The sequence below is a fragment of the Lepisosteus platostomus genome, chromosome 22 (assembly GCF_059453375.1).
Source record: "Lepisosteus platostomus isolate fLepPlt1 chromosome 22, fLepPlt1.hap1, whole genome shotgun sequence".
Taxonomy (NCBI): Eukaryota; Metazoa; Chordata; class Actinopteri; order Semionotiformes; family Lepisosteidae; genus Lepisosteus; species Lepisosteus platostomus.
In genome coordinates, this window is record NC_142632.1 from 15051654 (window position 1) to 15070618 (window position 18965).

Sequence of the window (18965 nt, forward strand, 5' to 3'; positions counted from 1 at the left end):
CTCTGCTCTATCGGAATATTTTAACTCAGGAGTTTTGATGTTGGTGTAGTTCAAAGAAAGGTTCAGATCAAATATTCATTAAAAAATCAGCTTGTGAAACTGATGAAGGGTAAGGGCAACACTAATGGAAGGACTCTTGAATGTGGTACAGTCCACCATCGCTCACGCATCTTCACTTAAAATAAAAACGGATTCTGAGCTGAGTGTTAAACGAGCTGCTTCTTCAAAACACGAAGCCGAGAATTCAATGGGAGGTGTCGAGTTAGCTTTTTTAGCTTTCAAAAAGTCAGGGAAATGATGTTCCTCATGCTCTGAGCAGCGACTGGGCCACGTTTTGAGCTCCTTGCGCTTGATAGAGATCATTACCCTTGCTGAGTGTCTGTTGTTTCAGTGCTGCTCTAACACCAGCTCGAAAAGATAACGCGACAGTGAAGAAATGGAGACCAGACATAAGCTTCCACCCCAAAGCTGCCCGTAGGCTACCACCACTGAGTCCAGAGCCAGCAGAGTGGCCTGGAAAAATCAGGAAAAGAGAATGGAAGTCAAGAGTAAGGAAAAGATAAACAGAAGAGACTACGTACATCCTGCGATTTCTCTCCCGGTGGGTTGTTCGCCTCGCTGTCCTTGCCATTCTTGGTGCCATCGCGGTGCCCGTTGTGCCACAAGGCGGAAGGACTGGCGTGTCCTGGCGAAGGAGACACACTGCGACTGGAGGGGGAGCAGCAGACCTTGTGCCCGTCCGCCCGGTGTTGACAGTTTGTCCTGCCGGAGACAAAGCAGTTGGAAGACTCCTCTCCTTCGCTTGTCTTTCACCTTTCACTGAAAGCATGGCATTGCAGGTCATGAGACATCCCTCTCTTGAAACTGCTGGCCGCATCTTTCTTTAGGTTTTGTGGTGACATTTTCATGCAATTAAGCCTCCAAGAAATGAGAATCATTTATTCTTCCTCGTCCGGAAATAAATGGAGAATTATTTAGCGGGCATTCACTCCCACACAGACTTGAGCTTTTCACCAAATGTGAACAGAAGAGCCTATAGCAGCCAGCAGAGCGGATGTTACATCACAAGCACGTGTGCAGACATAATCCTAGAAAACTGTAAATCAGAGGCGTTCTTTCAGGATTGCTGATGTTCCCGTTTGCTTATTTTTATAGGTATCTGAATTGCACTATTCTCCTGGGCTAACAACATGCGCTGGGTTTTTTCAGCTCAGTGGATGGTCTACAACAGGAGTTAATACTGGTACAGAAAAGACTCTCCTGGGGGAGTTTGGAAACGTTTGCCACAGAGACTTGTTATATTAAAACCACAAATGCGAACTCCCTCCATGGGTGAGATGCAAGACAAAAATGCTGCTGCTTATTTTGTTAAAGTTAAGGAAGGAGAACTTACCACCAGGTGGTGGGCTGAGGCCAACATACAAAACGCATCAATAAATGAGAAAACTGAAACGCGGCATCAAGAAGCCCAGAAGGCCTACCTGCTAGGAGACTTTAGCAAGCTGCCAGTTGAGGACAGAGACGCACTGCGAGAGCTGCAGCAGCTGCCTCTGTGGTAGGACCTCCGGCTGGGAGAGTCCAGGGGAGACCTGGAAACACAGAGAAGGCTCATTCACCACTGCAGCCTGCACACTGTACTGTGCCTGCTGCAGACACGCACACTGGCTCCGAGTTGGCACAGGCTGCTTCTTTGCAAAAGGGCAGTTGCCTCTGCAGGGGGGTAAAGAAAGAGCTGAACTGCACTTTTCCTCCACCTGCTTTCTCCAAACAAGTATAAGCGCAGGGGCCCATGAATAATGAGTGAGGAGCTGGCGTTAGAGGTCGAAACAAGTGCTGACTTGCTCTCTTCAGCCACTGCAGGCAAAACATATGGCTTAGAAAAGGGGGAAAAGGGTGCTTCCTTTTTTTAAAATTGTGCTTTTTAAGGTGTTTTTGAAGAACAACAGATACATTTTCATTTGAATTTTCTCCCCTTCTGTTGTGTTCTAACAAGGTCAGTGCAAAAGTGCTCACTGTGGAGTGCTGAGCTCCCTTTCATTAGCACTACATGTCCGCAGTATAAGACGTGCTTTGCTCCATTCAAGCTGACTGCACAGGAATGACTCTCTACCTCTGATTTATGTGTACAAACAAAAGCATATTTTAAAATAAAAATGCAGTTCAAGGTTGTAGAAAAGGAGAAGTAAGATGTGGCAGTATATTTTAGAGATAGGTATATTCTGCATCTTGCACAGTGTATTTCTTTTCATGTACATATTGAGCAGACTGCGATCTGAAATCAAGCAGATGGTTCGGAGTCCTGACCAAGCCTGCCTGCTCTCCAGCAAATTCATTAGCAAGAAGACCTGTCATCACTAGTGCCTGCACCTACACTGCGGCATACGGGATTTTAGCAGGCAGAGGACCTCAGGAAAAGCTTACCTCTTCCTTTGTTTGTTCTTGTCTCTGTGTTTGTTCTTCGGGCTCCCAGATCTGAGAAGTTTAAATATAAATTAGATGTTGTCTCTGAAACAAACGGTGCTTGACATCTTCACAGAGAAATTACAGCGAAGCACTCTTCCCCAGACACATCTCTAATTGGTGACTACAAGCTATAATCGTTCCTTGCTAAAACACGACTGAGTTTTATGGTATAAAGGTACATCCCTCTATAAAACATCTAGATAAAGAAGAAACAAAACTTTCTCTGCATAGAATATAGAAAGAGAATGTTATTAGTCGCAATATGTATTAATTGTATACATATTGAATCAAACAGTTATGGTATTACACTGACACAACATTAGTATTTTGACAAAAAAGCAAAACACTAATGTGTGTATATAGTGTAGATACACAACATTAAGTACATTATGTTAAATTTCCAGGGCTTTCACTGTGAAGAATAAACTAAATCACACCAGAGTTAAAAATGCATAGCCCCTTTTACAGTTAGTAAGCAACTTCTGAGAGCTATTCATCCTTTTTCTAAACCTCTTTATCCAGTACAGCATCTATACTGCCAGTTTAGCTGGGAATCTGGTGTTTATCCTGGCAAGCAATGGGCACAAGGAAGTATACACCCTAGATGGGATGCCAATCCATTGCAGGACAAAACACAGAGACACACAGACATGCACACACTCTCACCAGAAGTTTCCCAGAAGTCAATTTAAATACCAGTATGGTGGCATGAACAAATGGAGGACATACAAACTCCACCAAGATAATACCGCAGGAGTAAAACCCAGAGCTTTCTGAGGCAGCAGTGCTAACTACTGCACCACCATTCCTCCCCTCAGAGCCCTCACTTTAAATAAAAAATGAAAATGATCTTAAATGTGCCATCAGTAAGAATGGCTGTGTGCAGGAAGATGGCAACACAATAAATCGGTGCTGGTCCAGGTCAAAGTGCCAATGGAAGGTATCATCAGATACTCACCTGTACCTCCGTTTTTTTCTGGATCCAGAAGCAGACCTACAGCGAGAGTGAAAAAAACTGATCACACAATGCCATGCCTCTGTTCACACCCAGTACAACACAGCCACACACCTTCGTCATGCTAAAAAAAAATTTAAACACCTGGTACAGTAATTGAGGCTGTGAGGCGTGGAAATGCTTGTACATTTCCACCGTCCAGTTTTAAAGCATCAGCTGACGTTTTTTAAACCTGTTAGCACTACAGGGGTAGGGGTCCACTGAAGAGAGAAAAACAAAGCCAGATGCGAAAGTGCTGATATAACTGGAACTGTACACAAATACTGGGTTATTGTCTTAGAAATCAGTCTTCACTCATTGTCATTAATATGTTAGCTGCCAGGAATCCCAACACTTCCTCAGCCTCCTCCACTGGGCAAGCTGACAATGCCAAGAAATCCATGGAGGCAGAGCCTGGAATCAAGACATTACATTCAGGAATCATAATCATACCTTCTAGTATCCCTGTTAATTTACAGGAAAAAAGAATCTAGGCAAACCTTTAAGGTCTTTATTAAACTTTTTCTCTCTCTCTCATTATCCACCTTTAAAACCCATCCATCTTCGAATCCATTAATAACCAGTACAGGATCGTGTGAGGAGCCTAACAACAAGTAGAGGGTGCAAGGCAGGATACCCCTTGGACAGGACGCCAGTCCATCGCAGGGCACAGACGGAACCACACAGCACCACACAGCACACGCTCACACCAGGGCCAATTATACAAAAGCCAATAAACCTACAAGTATGTCCGTGGACTGTGAGAAGAAACCCTTGAGCACCTTGAGGAAACCCAGGAGAACATACAAACTCCACACTGATAGCACCCCAGGAACAGAACCCAGAGCCCCAGCACTGCGAGGGAGCCATGCTAACTAACCACTGTACCACTGTGTCGCCCCATCTTTGAAGAATGAGAAGGAGCTGCACCATCATCAATTACCCTCAAAGCCTGTGTGATGGTTTTTCTCATAACAAATGGGGCCTTGCTATGCTAAGTAACAAGTGAGTCAGAAGGGAGTTGCGAAAATTCAAATTGTAGTTAGCACATTTTATCCCGAGTGTGAGAAATTTTCTTAATCCTCTGATTTTTTTTGTCATCGACAAAAAAAGCATGTGTGCAATCCTACTAAGAACAAAAAAAAAGACTTGAAATGGCATATCATCTTTATTTCTCTGGAGGGTGCTGTTTGTCTGTTTTAGGTATTTATATCATGGCACAGAACAAAGAAATCAAGAACAAGACCCTTTTTCAGATTTCAAACTGCAGTACCTCCTGCCACACCGAAGAGTTTGCTGGGATTATTAATTTTTTTCAAAGTGTGCAGCAGCTCCACTTCTTTTGTCTGTCCCCTTGGAGGGCTGTGTCTTTGCGTTACCTTTCTTCTGTGCCTTGTTCCCCTCCCTCACCCGTGTGTTACTCCTTCACAGACATCTGCAACGCAACATCTGCAGTGCCGCGCACCTTTCTCTCCGAAACTCCAGGAGGAAAAACAGAAAGAAGAGGCTCAGCGGTTTTGCTAGGATATCATTTTACAAGCCACCTGCTGGCCCAGTTATTGGAAGGAGTGGTATGTGTTCCCATTCCCCCTGGTATTTGGAAAGCGATGACGTCTTTGTAATTGCAAGCTGTTATTGCAATATCTCTCCCCACTTGCGGTGTGAGCATGCTAAGCCAACTTTACTGCCTTCTTCGCTCTTTTTGTACTTCATGAACCTGACACCCTAAATTCCACACATCCATCAATTTTTTCTGTTTCTTTCAATTCAGGATTGTGGGGGAGCCGGAGCCTGTCCCGACAGATAACGGGGCGCGTGGCAGGGTACACCCTGGATAGGACACCAGTCCTATACAGGACTCACACAGACACAAACACAGATACAAACACACAAGCTCACACAAGGGCCAGTTTTCCCATAGGCCAATTTAGCCACCAGTATATCAATGAACTGTGGGAGGTAACCAGGGCACCCGGAGGAAGACCACATGAACACAGGGAGAACATACAAATTCCACGCAAACAGCACCCCAGGTCTGGAATTAAACCCTGCAATTTTAACTACTACACCACCATTCTGCCCTACCGTAAACTCACCAAAAAGGAGCTGCGCATGAACAAAACCTCATGAGACACTCCCCATTTTAGAGGTAGTTTTGGGTGGTAATGGACAAACTCCTTACAAATCCTGCACAAGGGCACAGAAATGGCCAGACACTCACCACAGACTAAAACAAGTCTAAGGACAAATTTAATTTTTGAAAGAAACCAACCCACTGAATATGTATGGATTTCTAAAAGGAATGTATTATTCAGGTAACAGATGTTCCAGTGTCACGGTTATTATAATGAACACAGACGCCATGGAGGGAAATGTGCCTTTCAGATAATTGGTGCCCCAAATCCTTTTAGTTCATTTTTTTAAAAGCCAAATTTAGCCCTTTATGTCCACGAAAGCTTTAGCTGATAAGTTCTTGCTAACCCTCTAGGAATACTAAAAGAACTTTTTTTTTTGGAATAGCAGAATTTTAAGAACCTACTGTACATGGATATTTTAAAAAAGGTGTGGGGTGACTTGCACAGTATTTTATTTTGAAGAAGGTTTTCAAACAGCAGCTTTCTTTTATTATTGATGTGAATTCAGTTTTTATATGATCTAAATGATGTATTTAGTGAGTAAGAGACACTGGGAGAAGTGGCTGCAATAGCCCTGAGACAAGAGACTGCCCAGCTGTCTGCCTCTCATCAAATGAGCCCAGATAGGTCGACAGCCTGTCAGTTTTAAGGATTTGATTCGTCTATACTTTTACAAAGTCATATTTTACTTACATTAACACTAAATTAGAAAAAGGAAACAGAGCATTATTGTACAAAAATATAATATTTTGTATTAAGAGTTTAGCACCATATAGAAGCACTTCTTTATACATAAAGAGTTGTTGGGGTGTGGAACAAACTGCCCAGTCATATTGCTGAAGTACATTCCCTGGGATCTATTAGCAAGTAGCTATTATTGGATGATTATTGGATCAATACGCTATTGGTCACCAAATGAGCAACATGGACTGGGTGCCCTTTTATTCTTAATGTAATTTCTGTAGGTTTCCACAAAACTGTAAATGTCCTCACTAACACCTCTGATTTACTGTTCTGTCTTTGTCAGTTATTTCCCATCCCAAAGTCTGGCAGCAGATGGATTCTATATGTGTGTCAGGAGCACTTACCAATTCTGCTCTTAGACTTGAGCAGGAACGAGGCCAGATTTTATCCTCTCATCCATTATCTTTCCCATATTCTAAAAAAAACACATGCTGTGACAGCTTCCATTTCCTGTGCGCCCCTAATAATGCTGAAAAGATGAACTCCTGTCTGGCAGTTGGGATAAATACCTATCTCTTTTGTGTTTCTTCCCACTTTTCTTCTTCTTTTCTTTCCGGGGAGGAGAGGAGCTGTCAAAACTGGAAACAGACCAGAGACCAAATTTAGAACGAGCCTTTCCAGACACAGTTTGTTAAGAAATTTATACGACAGCATTACAAGTACCTTGAGAAAACAAGCCCAATACTATGAACATGTCCTACACTGAGCCCTGGGAAGGCTGTTAAATTGCTTGTTTTAAAACTTTTACCATGAAATGACATTACAAGGTCTTTCTCTATGAATTACATTGTTAGAGTATAAAGCCTTGTTCTGTTTTTCAGGCATTATTATGTAAAAAAGGTAAAGTCTATACCAGAGCCAGAACTCATCCTGGCTTCTGTAGTATTAAGTGCTGGTACTTCAGATAAATTATTTAAATCCTTGATGTTTTCACTTCTAGAGTCATTATGTGCTCATGACCTCTGTTTTAAGTACTTGGTAATGGCGGGGGGCATTCAATTTTACAATTTACAGACACATCAAATTGTTCATTCATCAATTATGTTTTTATACCCACCCGATTTGAAATAGCTGTATTTGCCGTATTTTGCTGTAGTTTTCATGTCACAGCTTGCAGCTACAAACCCCACAACCACACACAGGGGAGAACGAGGAGGAATAGGCAGATTCCCCCAAACTATCTGCCTTCAATCATTTCATTTTTTGACACACCAGCAATCACAGGGCAAAGACCACTGAAAGCCTTATTGAAATCCCATCCAAGTTTTTTTTTTTCCCCTCTGAGACATCAATGCCTACTGCAAGCCCATTTTCCCTCTGCCACCTGTTGGCTTCAAGCAGCAGAGGAAGGTGCAGCTGGCACAGCCTGGGTCTCTTCTGTGGGCAGGGAGGCTCGTGCTGTGCCACAGGAGAAGAATCATGCTGGACGAACCAGACAAACGTAGACACAACCCTCTCCCCAAGTCACACGTCACACCACAGCCTCCCTTGGGCCTACACTGCTTTACAGCCACACATACCGACTTCTCCTGCGGCCAGATTTCTTCTTCTTCCTCTTCTTGGGGGGAGGAGAGGAAGAGCTACTGCATTTCCTCTTCATTCTGACGGAGGACAAAACCAATGGTCTCTGACCTCTGTACAGCATATGTGTCACACAACACAGGTGCTGAGTCCAGGCATATGGTAATGAACTCTGAAGTTTACTGAAATATTTGCTCTGCTTATATAGAAGAAAATGTCTCCATACTTATTGAGTGGGGCTCAGCATGACAATGACCCAAAACATACAGGCAATGCAACCAATGACTTCATTAGGTGAGAAAAGAGGCAACTTTTAACTAGGTCAAGCCAATCTCCATATTTAAATCCAACTGAGAGGTGCATTTTACCTACTGGAGAAACAACTGAAGTCTGAACACCTCAAGAATAAGCAAAAATTCAAAGCAGCTGTAACAATCATCTCAAATCATTACACAGAGAGTTACTGGCCCAAAGGGATATTTTCCAGAATGACTTTTTACACACAACATTCACTTTTAACTTTACATTTTTCACCTGGATTTTTTAAAATTATTGAATATGTTCCAACACTTGAAATTACCAAAAATTACCGCATTACTTAAAAATATAGCTTATGTTTAACATAGCATTCATAGAAATATCATGATCACAGATGCAATACACTTGACTGTAGCTCAATCATATCAAGGTCACTGTGTGTTGAACACAATCCTTTCAAATGGTCAACTTTCCTAAGATAAGATAAGAACACTTTTTTGGCCATATACAATTTCTTGTATTAGGAATTTGTCTTTCCGCATACCCCAGCTTGCTCTCCATGAGACACACAGACACACAGACGGGAGAGAAGCTTGGGGTCAGAGTGCAGGGTCAGCCATTTATACGGCGCCCCTGTTGCTATTGATAAGGTACACTTGCAAGTTATTGATCAACGAAACAAGTAATGTCTAATAAGGGAAATGTAGTCCTTAAGCACTGGCTGGTATTCAAATCTGTCTTCCAAACTAACTTGCTTTATTTAAGCTAAACAAAATTATTTCACATCTTTGGAAATGAGTGTTGTACAGGCCAGTAAAGCCTACACGATCTGTGCTATGTAGGACCAGGACATGAAGGAATATACCATTTCTAGGGGCAGTGTTTTCTTTGCTGCCTTATCAGTAGTGTACAGGCCTAGTCTCAGTCTCAGGCCTGGATTACCTATAATCTTCTTGACCAATAGAATCCCGTTCGTAATATTCGCCATGGCAATCATATTCCTCTTCATAGTCTTCGCCCAGTTGCAGGTCCTCTCTGGGCTCCTCACACCCACGGTCGACGCTGCAGAGAGACAAGAAGAGAAATAAAACCTCACAAGTTCCTCAGGTCACACATCTCCCACGTGTTTTCATTCTGAAGCAGATGGAGGTCATCTTGCAGTCAGCCTGCAGTATAAGAGTTAATCAGCATGCTTGGAACTGGGTGCAGGCCCTTATCAAAGTCCTTTCAGGCAGCTTCTACTAATCCTATGATTCAGATATAATTCTCACTTACAGTGTGTGTACAGCTCCTTTAGACAGGAAACAACAAATCAGAAGAGCTTTTTTCACATTTAGAAGATAAGTACAGTTGTAAACACAGGAGGCTGTTTGCCCCATCTCACCCATTTGTTTTTTTTATCCAGTGGCTAACGGACTCAAAGTTCTTACCCAGCCATGTCCTGAAGGAAGCTAGAGCACCAGTCTGGACAATATGGGCGTGCTATTTGTAAAGACATGCCTCCTATTCTCCATTGTAAATACACTTCCACATAGTCTCCACTTACTGTCACCTGGTTTGTGTTTCACTATTCAGTTTGAAGAGGTCCATAGGACTGAATTCATGGCCCCCTCTAGTTTTCTCTTCAAGACTAAAAAGGTCCAGTTCTTTAATCCTATCAGTGTAGGACATTCTTCTGAGTCTAGGAATATATCTGGTTGTACAGTACTTTACTGGATTGATTCCAGAACAGGAATATCCTTAATGTACTCTACCTTGGTGACCAAAGTTTTTTTACACAACTAAACTGTTACAGTTATACCAAAATTTGTTAAAGTTCTTTGAACAAAACAATAATGGAGACATACAAAGCATACAATATGGTATTATTTAGATTTTCAGAAGGCTTCTGATAAAGTTAATCACAAAATAATTATCAAATTATAGGAAATACATATGTTTGGATTATACTTGGTTAAAGGATCGAAAACAGCAAATTTGGGGGAATATTATTAGGGTCATTATATGGGTTTTAATTATCTGATTATTGGTGACAGGTTCCACGTGGGTGAAAATATGGCTTTTTTCGGGTATATAAAAACATGCACAATGTGGGTTGGACTGTTTTTCTGTTGCTGTTAACTGAAAAGTCATACATTAAATCCTCATGGACTTTCTATCATCGACCATTATGTTTTTGTGCAGACAACTGGGACTACCCTATCTCATAATAGTGTCATAAACCCTTCATTTTAATTCCACACATCTAACTGTTTTACTTTTCATTATATCAGTGTGTAAAGATATTCGTATTGGTAAGGTCGTCTATTTTAAATGCAGCACCTTTCACTAAACTCCACAATATGGACTGCAGTGCAATCAGCCCTCTTACTCAGATCTGTAGATAGGGAGGTCTGCTTTGCCTAATCTACATAGAGCACATAGCATCTGAAACCTATCTTCCTCATCTGATCAAACACGCACTGGCGGGAATAGCAACATGAACAAGATGCTTGGATTACTGTTGTAAGTGGACTCCCAGCCCCAAAGGCAATGTTAAATGAGGAAATATGCTCATTTTCATTTCAGATGATAAGGTGGGCTGGAATGCCACATGGTCACCCTCGTTGGGCCCAGGTATGCAGTTGGCTCACATCCAACATGTGGTCCTGACCTCTGGGGAGACAAGGGGCTCGTTAATTGCTGTGTTTGCTTATGGAAGCAGAACTGCAGATCTTAATGGATGAGCACAGCAAGAAACAATGGGTCAGCCAAACCAGAGACCTGACCTTCCGCTATACCTCTCTAAGAGTGGTGCAATTGTCTGAGGCAAAACAATTTGGACCAGTGGGGATGGAGTACACAAAGCATGCACACGCTGCGGAAAATTATAGTGTCCCTAGCTTGCTCAAGAAACGAAACATTCCAGCTTTTGTATTAGCAACAGCACTGGCACTTTCAGTTGGAGTGTGAACTGGGGGAACTAAGCAAACCTACAGAATCACAAAAGCCCTGAAACAAACATCTGAAAAACACAGTCAGAGTCTCAGATCTTTCAAAGCTGACCACAAAAATACCTTGACTAATTAGCTCGTTTATTTTCATGTATTTAGGATTCCATCAGCAGTCAAACCAGATGAGATGCAGTATCACGCAGTCATAAGGAATCCACAGGGCAGTAGGGTTCAGTTCAGCCTTGCTTCTTGATTTCTATCTTAGACGGGTCAGGGCACAAAGCCCATTTTGATTGAAGGTGGAGCCTATTAACAAGTACATTCTCTCAGGGCAGCTGGCTCTTTGAAATAATTTAATTAGCAGTGAATATCTTAAAAGCCTGTGGCACGATGAATCATGCTCACAAACTTTCCTGGAGCGTTCCGCAGAATTTCCAGACAATCCACCACTGCTGTTTTTAGCCACGGCTGACATTTGTTCGCCTGTTAGAAATCGCGAACATAACAGGAGCATATTGCTCACACGAGCCTTACAGGTCTACCATAACCTTCTCCTCCTCCTCCCCTGCCCCCTTCTACCTCTTCGGGCACTGTGGCATTTCATGGACCGCAAAGCATGAAGAGAAACCCGTGTATCAGATGAAGGCCGCAAATGTCTCTGTGTGTCTTACACCGTAGTACGCTTGTCCAGGACCGTGCAGTTTGAAGCCCTGCTAATTGAAATGGATGAGCTCATTTCCAGGAGTAGGTGACTGACTGGGGGAAGGTTTTCATGCTTGCATTTCCAGTTTAAAGCCAATTAAATTTCCAGTTTAACAATCCTCTAGCCTGAATGGCACTTTTAGATCTATTTTCATTTAAAATACTCTACAGATAAGAACAAAGCATGTTAGTAATGGCACCCCTGCAGCTGGTGTTGAGGTGCACAATACATAGCTTACTGTGGTGTAAGCTTTTCATTAAGTTGGTGTCCCCTCAGTCCGCCTGTGATATATAGTCACCTCAGTTCACCTCAGGGTGGAAATCATGTAGAACAGTACCATTCATTATTTCCAATAAAATGCACACCAGGATTTGTAGTTTAGTATTTTATGTATTATTTTATTTCCAAAGGGAACTGACTTCATACCAGCCAGATGTGAATTGCTGCTGGAGATCAATTGCCCTATATATTCTGTTCTTGTCTCTTTTGTCATTCCTTGCTTAAATGGTCTGTCTTGTATTTAAGAGGATCTGGAACTTCATCTCTTTCTCCAGGCACTAGGGCAATTAGCAATTATGATCTGCTTTGAATTCTCTTGGGAAGCTGAGTATAATACAGTACGCCCATTGTCGGCAGTCGGTTGCACTCCTAATCCAGTTTGAACCCTTACTCTCCGCTCCAGATTACACAGCACTTTGCTGATGAAGACAGAGAAAAAGATCCAAATCCCATAAATTGTTCACCAACTGAAAAAGAGGGAAGAGACTTCTGGAAAAAAAAACACAATTCATTCCTTATGTACTGTAGCAGCTTGCTGGGTCACCTCATGTCAAGTTGATTTATCAAAACGTAATCGGGCAAAATGTACAGAAGACTTTCAAATGGCAAAGGGTGAAAATAAGAGGTAAATCTATAATATACCTTTTATCAGAAATACAGACAGAGTGCAAAGATTGGGAACAATATATCAATCATCTAATATAATATCTGTGGTAACAGCCATCTCTGCTCTTTATACTTTACGAGTAAGAGGTAGCCTAAATGAAGTGATGGATGGACGAGGGCAGTATTTTTCTGTACCCTGGAATGCTTTCTCTAAAATAAGATTCTGTTATGTGCTGGAGCTCAATTAATTTTTTCCCCCAAGAGGTTTGTTTTTATTTTTAGATTTTGGTTAGAGTAAGGCGATATTTCTTCAGACACTACTGTACATCACCATAATGTGAAGATTTTTCTGGCTGACGTTATTTCAATGACTTTCAGAAGGGCACGATTTGAAACCTAGAGTTTATTCTTCACATGTTTTGAGCGTTGATTGATAGGTGCACAGAGGATTTCAGTCCCATTAAGGCATCGCTCATTATTTTGACGAATGGTACAGCAGGAGTGGTTCTTTACAATTATCTCTTATCTCTCAGTGTCTGCATGGCTAATATGGTCTCTCAGCACCTAGCTCCCACACAGCAGTCTAGCTGTACTGATTCCTACAGGGACAATTTTAAGAACATGGCCTCCTGCCCTGAAGCAAGCAGACTTAATCAGCAAAATCACATCTAGATCTTCTCTATGTAGCCTTTTCTGTGTGTATTTTCTATTTTATTTTCGTTCATCAGAACGATATTCATTTGGTCATTGGTTTGACATGATTAGACTTCATTGGTTGCATTGGTCCCATTTAAAGTCCCCCACCTACCACCTAATAAATTGCCCAGCATGAAGGGCATGTGATTTTTTGCACTATATTTTGTTGATTTAAAAAATAAAACAATGCATTATTATTATTGTGCAAGAGGAAATGCATTATATACCTTGTCCCTTGTATCTTGTACTACATCCTTATTCAGATATCGATACAGGGTATTGCATAAGTGTGATAGTGCTTACCCATCACTGTCCACAGATCAGAAATCTTTGCAAGTTCTCAGGATCCCATTTACATTGCTAGACATAATGTGTTACAGCAGACACTGCCCCCCCTGCAACTAATTTAATGGAAATTCCTGCAAGAGGCAACAGGCTCCAGTGGGGAACTTTTACCTGTCCAAGAAAACAAAATCCAGCTTTGTAGGAGCATCTATCATAATTCCTAACCTTTTGGTCTCCAGCCAAATGAGGAGGCTTTCTCCATTCTATTATAATTGAGAATCTTGGGACTTTGTTTGCATCAACCTCTTAAGCACCAGAATATTTTAACGAAATTCCTCTTTCTTCTTTGCTCCTTTGGTCCATACCTGAAAATGCCTGCAGCACAGACGTTTCAGAAGCTGCAGCTCAATGCCCTTAAATTACTCCATACAGAACAATATCTCAGTTTTCAGACTCTATGTTTATAAACCATAAACCATGTTAAAACCTGCAGTCTTAGACAAGCTTTTAGCATCCCAATCTTTCTAGATTCTATAGTACAAATCAGAAAATGCAAAGTGCATTTTTGTATAGATTTGTTGTTGTTTTTAAAGAGGAAAAACTATTTAACAGCAAAGCATTTTAGTCACGGGGGCATGGTGGCAGGGTAGTTACTGCAGCATTGTTGCCTGAAGTGCTGGGGACCTGGATTCCACTCCTGACCTTGGGTGTTGTCTGTGTGCAGTTTGTATGTTTGCGGGTGTTACTTCCAGGTGCTCTTGTTTCCTCCCACGGTCTAAAAACATACTGGCACGTTAAATGTCTTCTGGGAGAATGGGAAAGCGCGTTTGTGCAGACACTGTTAGTGTCCGGATGTGTCCTGCCTTGTTCCACTTGCTGGCTGGGATAGGCTCCGGCTCTCCCACTACCCTGAATTGAATGATGTGGGTAAGAAATGGATAGACTGATGGATTTCAGTCACAATACTTGAATGTTTTGCTCATTCACGTCTACTGTGGAAGGTTCTTCTGGAAGAAGGAAGGATGGAAATGACCCAGGCAGATTTAATGACTGTTGCATTGATGCGCTGCTGTAGTTGAACAGATCTCGTGTGGCTGCTCCACTCCGCGCATCTTATAGCAGGTAAATTACTTTAGCCTATCACGTAAGCCCACGCTTGTTTTGAACAACTACACCAAACAGAAAGACATGCTTGCTCATTTCCAGCATATTTAAACAGAGCCATGACAGTGCAGTCAACACACAGTGGGAGGAGGCTGGGGGAGTGGAGATTCTGACAATCCACAGCAGCTGCTTTCCACACACAAGGGTTCTACTATTTTCTTGACGGAATGACCAAAAGAAATAGAACAAAAGAGAAACGACAAGGATGACATAGCGCTGATTAAAATCAGGCAGCAATTATTAACTTGCTGGTGTAGTATGCGAGAGGCTTTCTGTGAGCCAGGGTCACAACCGTTATGCCTGCGGATGAGAGAGAAAGACTGAAACAGGGAGCTGGAATGACTGCAAACGAAGTCTCTCGTTGTGTACTTTGTTCTTCCCCTTGTTATAATGACGGCACCCCTGAGCATTAACCATGACTCACAAGCCTTCTTCAAAGAAAATGGGAAAATGGATGCCCCAGGCCTGCCTCAGACAGCGCAAGGATGCTTCAGTAATGTGATGCAGTTTACTTCCTCTCTCCCTCTCATTCTGTCTCTCTCTCAGCTCAGCTGTCAGACAAAAATGTGACATTAATTGCGATGCAAAGGCAGCACCCTGGTCAGGGGAAAACACTCTCTCTCTCGTAAATCCACTCCAGTTCGCTCGCTTCCATAGTAACCTGAAGTGTACAGGAGAATCCCCTTGGCTGATGCTAAACATAGGGACAGCAGTCTTTACTCTGAGAGAAATTTCCAGAAACCAGCAGCTGAACTGTACTACTTCTCTCTTATACAATGAGGCTGTTGGGTATGAAGTGGACCGAAATATTCTTTTTACCTACTTTATTTACTTTTTCACTCCCTTGACAAAAAAGAAAAAAAGAAATCTAAAACTGATACAGAATTAAATCTAAACACAAGATTAATATATCTGTGATATTAAAAGGAACAAATTATTCTTAACTTGTTATACTTCCGTTTTAGATGTACAGTATAGGGGCATGTTGCTCATAGATTTAACACCAAATCTGTTTTCTGTTGAATGGAACTTCTGGTGAAATCATTCTTTGATACAACACAAAGAATGGGATGGCAATAAAACTAACAGTTGTCCTTTTGGAATATAGATTAAAGAAAAATACACAAAACAATGGGAAAACAAACACGTTAAATAAACCTGTTCTCCTACTGCCTTGTGGGGTTTCTCCAGGTGCTCTGCTTTCCTCCCAATCACATGCTGACTAGGTTAATTGGCATCTCTAAATTGTGCAGTGTGTGTGTGTGCATGCGCGTGTACTCTTGTCTCATCCTCAGTGTGTTTCAGATAAGGCTTTGTCTTAGTTTGGCACAGTATTGGACTAAGCAGTGAATCAGAAATGAATGGATAGATAAAACCACTATCATATGCAATCCGATTCACAAGGCTCAGAGAATGTGTGTCTGCCTTAAAATCAGCCCTGCAAAATTTGCTGAGGTGGTAACATCAATCTTGGGTTAGAATATCCTACCAATCTTCTCTGTCATTCCAATACTCATTTACCCTGGGCAATATTACACCAATGGAATAATGCTTTCTTAAGTTATTTTTATCTTATAAATGAACTCCAGTTATGTGCACCAAGACTACAGAAAAGGTCTGTATCCTTTCTAAAGGATAAATCATTTGAAGATACTGGGAGAAGGCTCCACAGCTGAAACATCACTTTTTTACTTCTTTTTATTTATGGCATTAACCTTAACTTCCTGTTTAAGCAGTGGTTCTGTATTTATTTTGACAAATTATTTTCTTCAGCTGTCCCCAAATGTCTGTTAGGAACCAATGAATGTTCAAGCATCAAATCCTTAAGTTAAATCTAGGGAGAAGAGTCTTTAGTCATTTATCTGATATCTTTGTGAAGTCTTTGAATCTGTTTTTTTTAACTACTCAGGAAGGCTAATTAGTACAGTAACTGCAGTCCCGGTTGAACCAGTAAATTATAAATTATTCATATGAAGCTGACACATCTGATGAAGCAAAACTTCAAACGGTCACCTTTTCCAAGAGCTTGTGTGGAGTTTTGAGATCCACATTATCGGTTAATCGCTGGGTTTTTTTTTTTTCATGCAAAGACACTACAGCTTGCATTGGGTCTAGTAGTGCAGACAAATGAAGAAGATGTCTCTTCTAGACTATGAGGGGAAAAAATGCAAACACAGTATGAGGATATATAATACCTAAGTATCAATATCAATCATGGAATGTTTTGTTAAAACTCCACAATACACTACAAGACCTCATTTAGAATGTACAATTCAGGTCACCACATTACAAAAGAGATTTTGCTGTTGTGGGATTAGAAACAGGGACGACTGGACAGATACCTTCCTGGGCTTAAAGGAATGTCCTACATTGACAGGCTAAAAAAGACATGAACCTTTAGATTTGAACAGAGAAGACTGCAAGGAAACCTTTTACAAGTAATCCTTAAATCCTTTACAAGTAATCCTGGACAAAGTCAGACCTACAGTGTGAATTTCACCAGGTTCACCACGCAAGTGGGACTGAACAGGAGAAGATAATCAAACTGAGAACAGAAGGCTCTTGTCAACACAAAGGGCAGTGACTGTCTGGTAAACGCCAGAAGTCGAACTGTCATAGCCAATAACGAGGCCTCTGTCAAGATATGGCTGGATGAAATTCTCGGATTTGGTTAGCTGTTAGCAACCAATGAAGAACACCCCCTTCTCGGCTGTCCTGAGCTTTGTTTTCACTATTAATTCACTATTATTCACTATTATTCACTATTATTACCCAACCTGTTCATCTGTGCCCAAATATTCACAACTGAAGGCTATTGCAAGACTAAAAGGAGAAAAACGGATTGTAGGAAGTCCTGTTCTGGGAGACTGTATCTCTCCAGTGTAGAAATGCTTCATGTAATCTGTGTTCTCCCATGTAACACTCCCTGTTCAGATATTTCACAAATAAAAGACACACCAAGCAGAGAGAAAGTTCCCACGGACTTCATTCAACACGTATCCCTAGTGTTCAGGGAAACAGAAGTCGTTGCTGTTTTTCAGGAATCTAACAGACTTAAATTAAAACTGGAAATCTTCAACATTTATGTAATATTTGAAGTTGCCTAGCAATCTCATCAATATTGTATGCGATGTGTACAGTCATATAAAAATGATTACAACATTCTATACTTCTTAAATTAAATCTGAAATCCTTGGTGAAACGTAGACGTGAGTGTGTTTAATAAAATGTGCTGTACACTTGCCTCTCATAAGGGATAAAAAGCAACTATTTGTTCTGAAAAACACTGAACAAGTGGGGAGATGAAATCATGGCCATCTGTTGCACAATCTGTGTCACATGTATTTGGACATTTTGCCTTCGCTAATTTACTTTTCAACAATCCAGCCTCATAGTTAGCAGATTTTATTGTGAATGGCAAAGTTCACCAATCACTCTGTGTGTTTATTTGTCTTCAAAAGCCATGATCCCCATCTGCCCTGCTCATCCTTCAATTATAACAGATTAATAAGGGCATAGAAAGAAAGACAAAGAAAAGGCTGCCTTTTGTCCCATCTTGCCTGTTTGGTAGTTCGTATCTAATTGATCTAGGGATCTTATCCAGCCAGTTCTTGAAAGAGGCTAGGATATTGCCTTCAACAATGTTGTCTGTTGTGTGTTACAACTTTGGTAGCTTGTCCCATACTCCCATAACCCTTTGGGTAAAGAACTGCCCCCTTTTCTCGGTTTGAAACACACTTAGTTTCCCCTTGTGTTCTCTGTTTTGTGTTTCTGTGTTCCAGAGTTCACTCTCAAAAGGTCCCCAAGGTTGACTTCATCAGTCAATGCATTAGAGGGTTCTCAACGTGAATCATTTTGAACATAGTGGTCTTTACAGTTTATTCACAGCTTTGTTATTCAAAACAATCTGAGCTGTTTTTCTTTACAACTGTGATCTCATTTGGATTTGATATACTTTATTTTATTTGGAGTTCAACAGTGCACTTAGCTAGTGTTCTTGTATACCGAATTGCTTATGAGGCAGGGGTGCAATTTCTTATCTGTAATAATTGCAGAGTTCCTTTGGTCACACTCTTTGTCCTCCACTTTGTCCTGTTCTTAGGATCTGCACCTGTGACTGGAAGGTTGCCGGTTCAAATCCCGTGGCTGGCAGAAGAATCCTACTCCGTTGGGCCCCTGAGCAA

At 41.4% G+C, this 18965-nt stretch overlaps 1 protein-coding gene across 2 annotated transcripts in view; it reads right to left on the minus strand.

Moving 5' to 3' along the window:
• Positions 1-18965, minus strand: part of srrm3 (serine/arginine repetitive matrix 3) — a 99513-nt gene that overhangs the window by 17746 nt on the left and 62802 nt on the right. For both annotated transcript variants that reach the window (XM_088616224.1, XM_088616225.1), the window contains exons 4-10: positions 9058-9177; positions 7857-7937; positions 6846-6914; positions 3422-3457; positions 2422-2472; positions 1482-1589; positions 582-762 (exon numbers count right to left, since the gene is read on the minus strand). In XM_088616224.1, coding sequence (XP_088472350.1) covers positions 582-762; positions 1482-1589; positions 2422-2472; positions 3422-3457; positions 6846-6914; positions 7857-7937; positions 9058-9177 — 646 coding nt within the window. The remainder of the gene's footprint in view (positions 1-581; positions 763-1481; positions 1590-2421; positions 2473-3421; positions 3458-6845; positions 6915-7856; positions 7938-9057; positions 9178-18965) is intronic.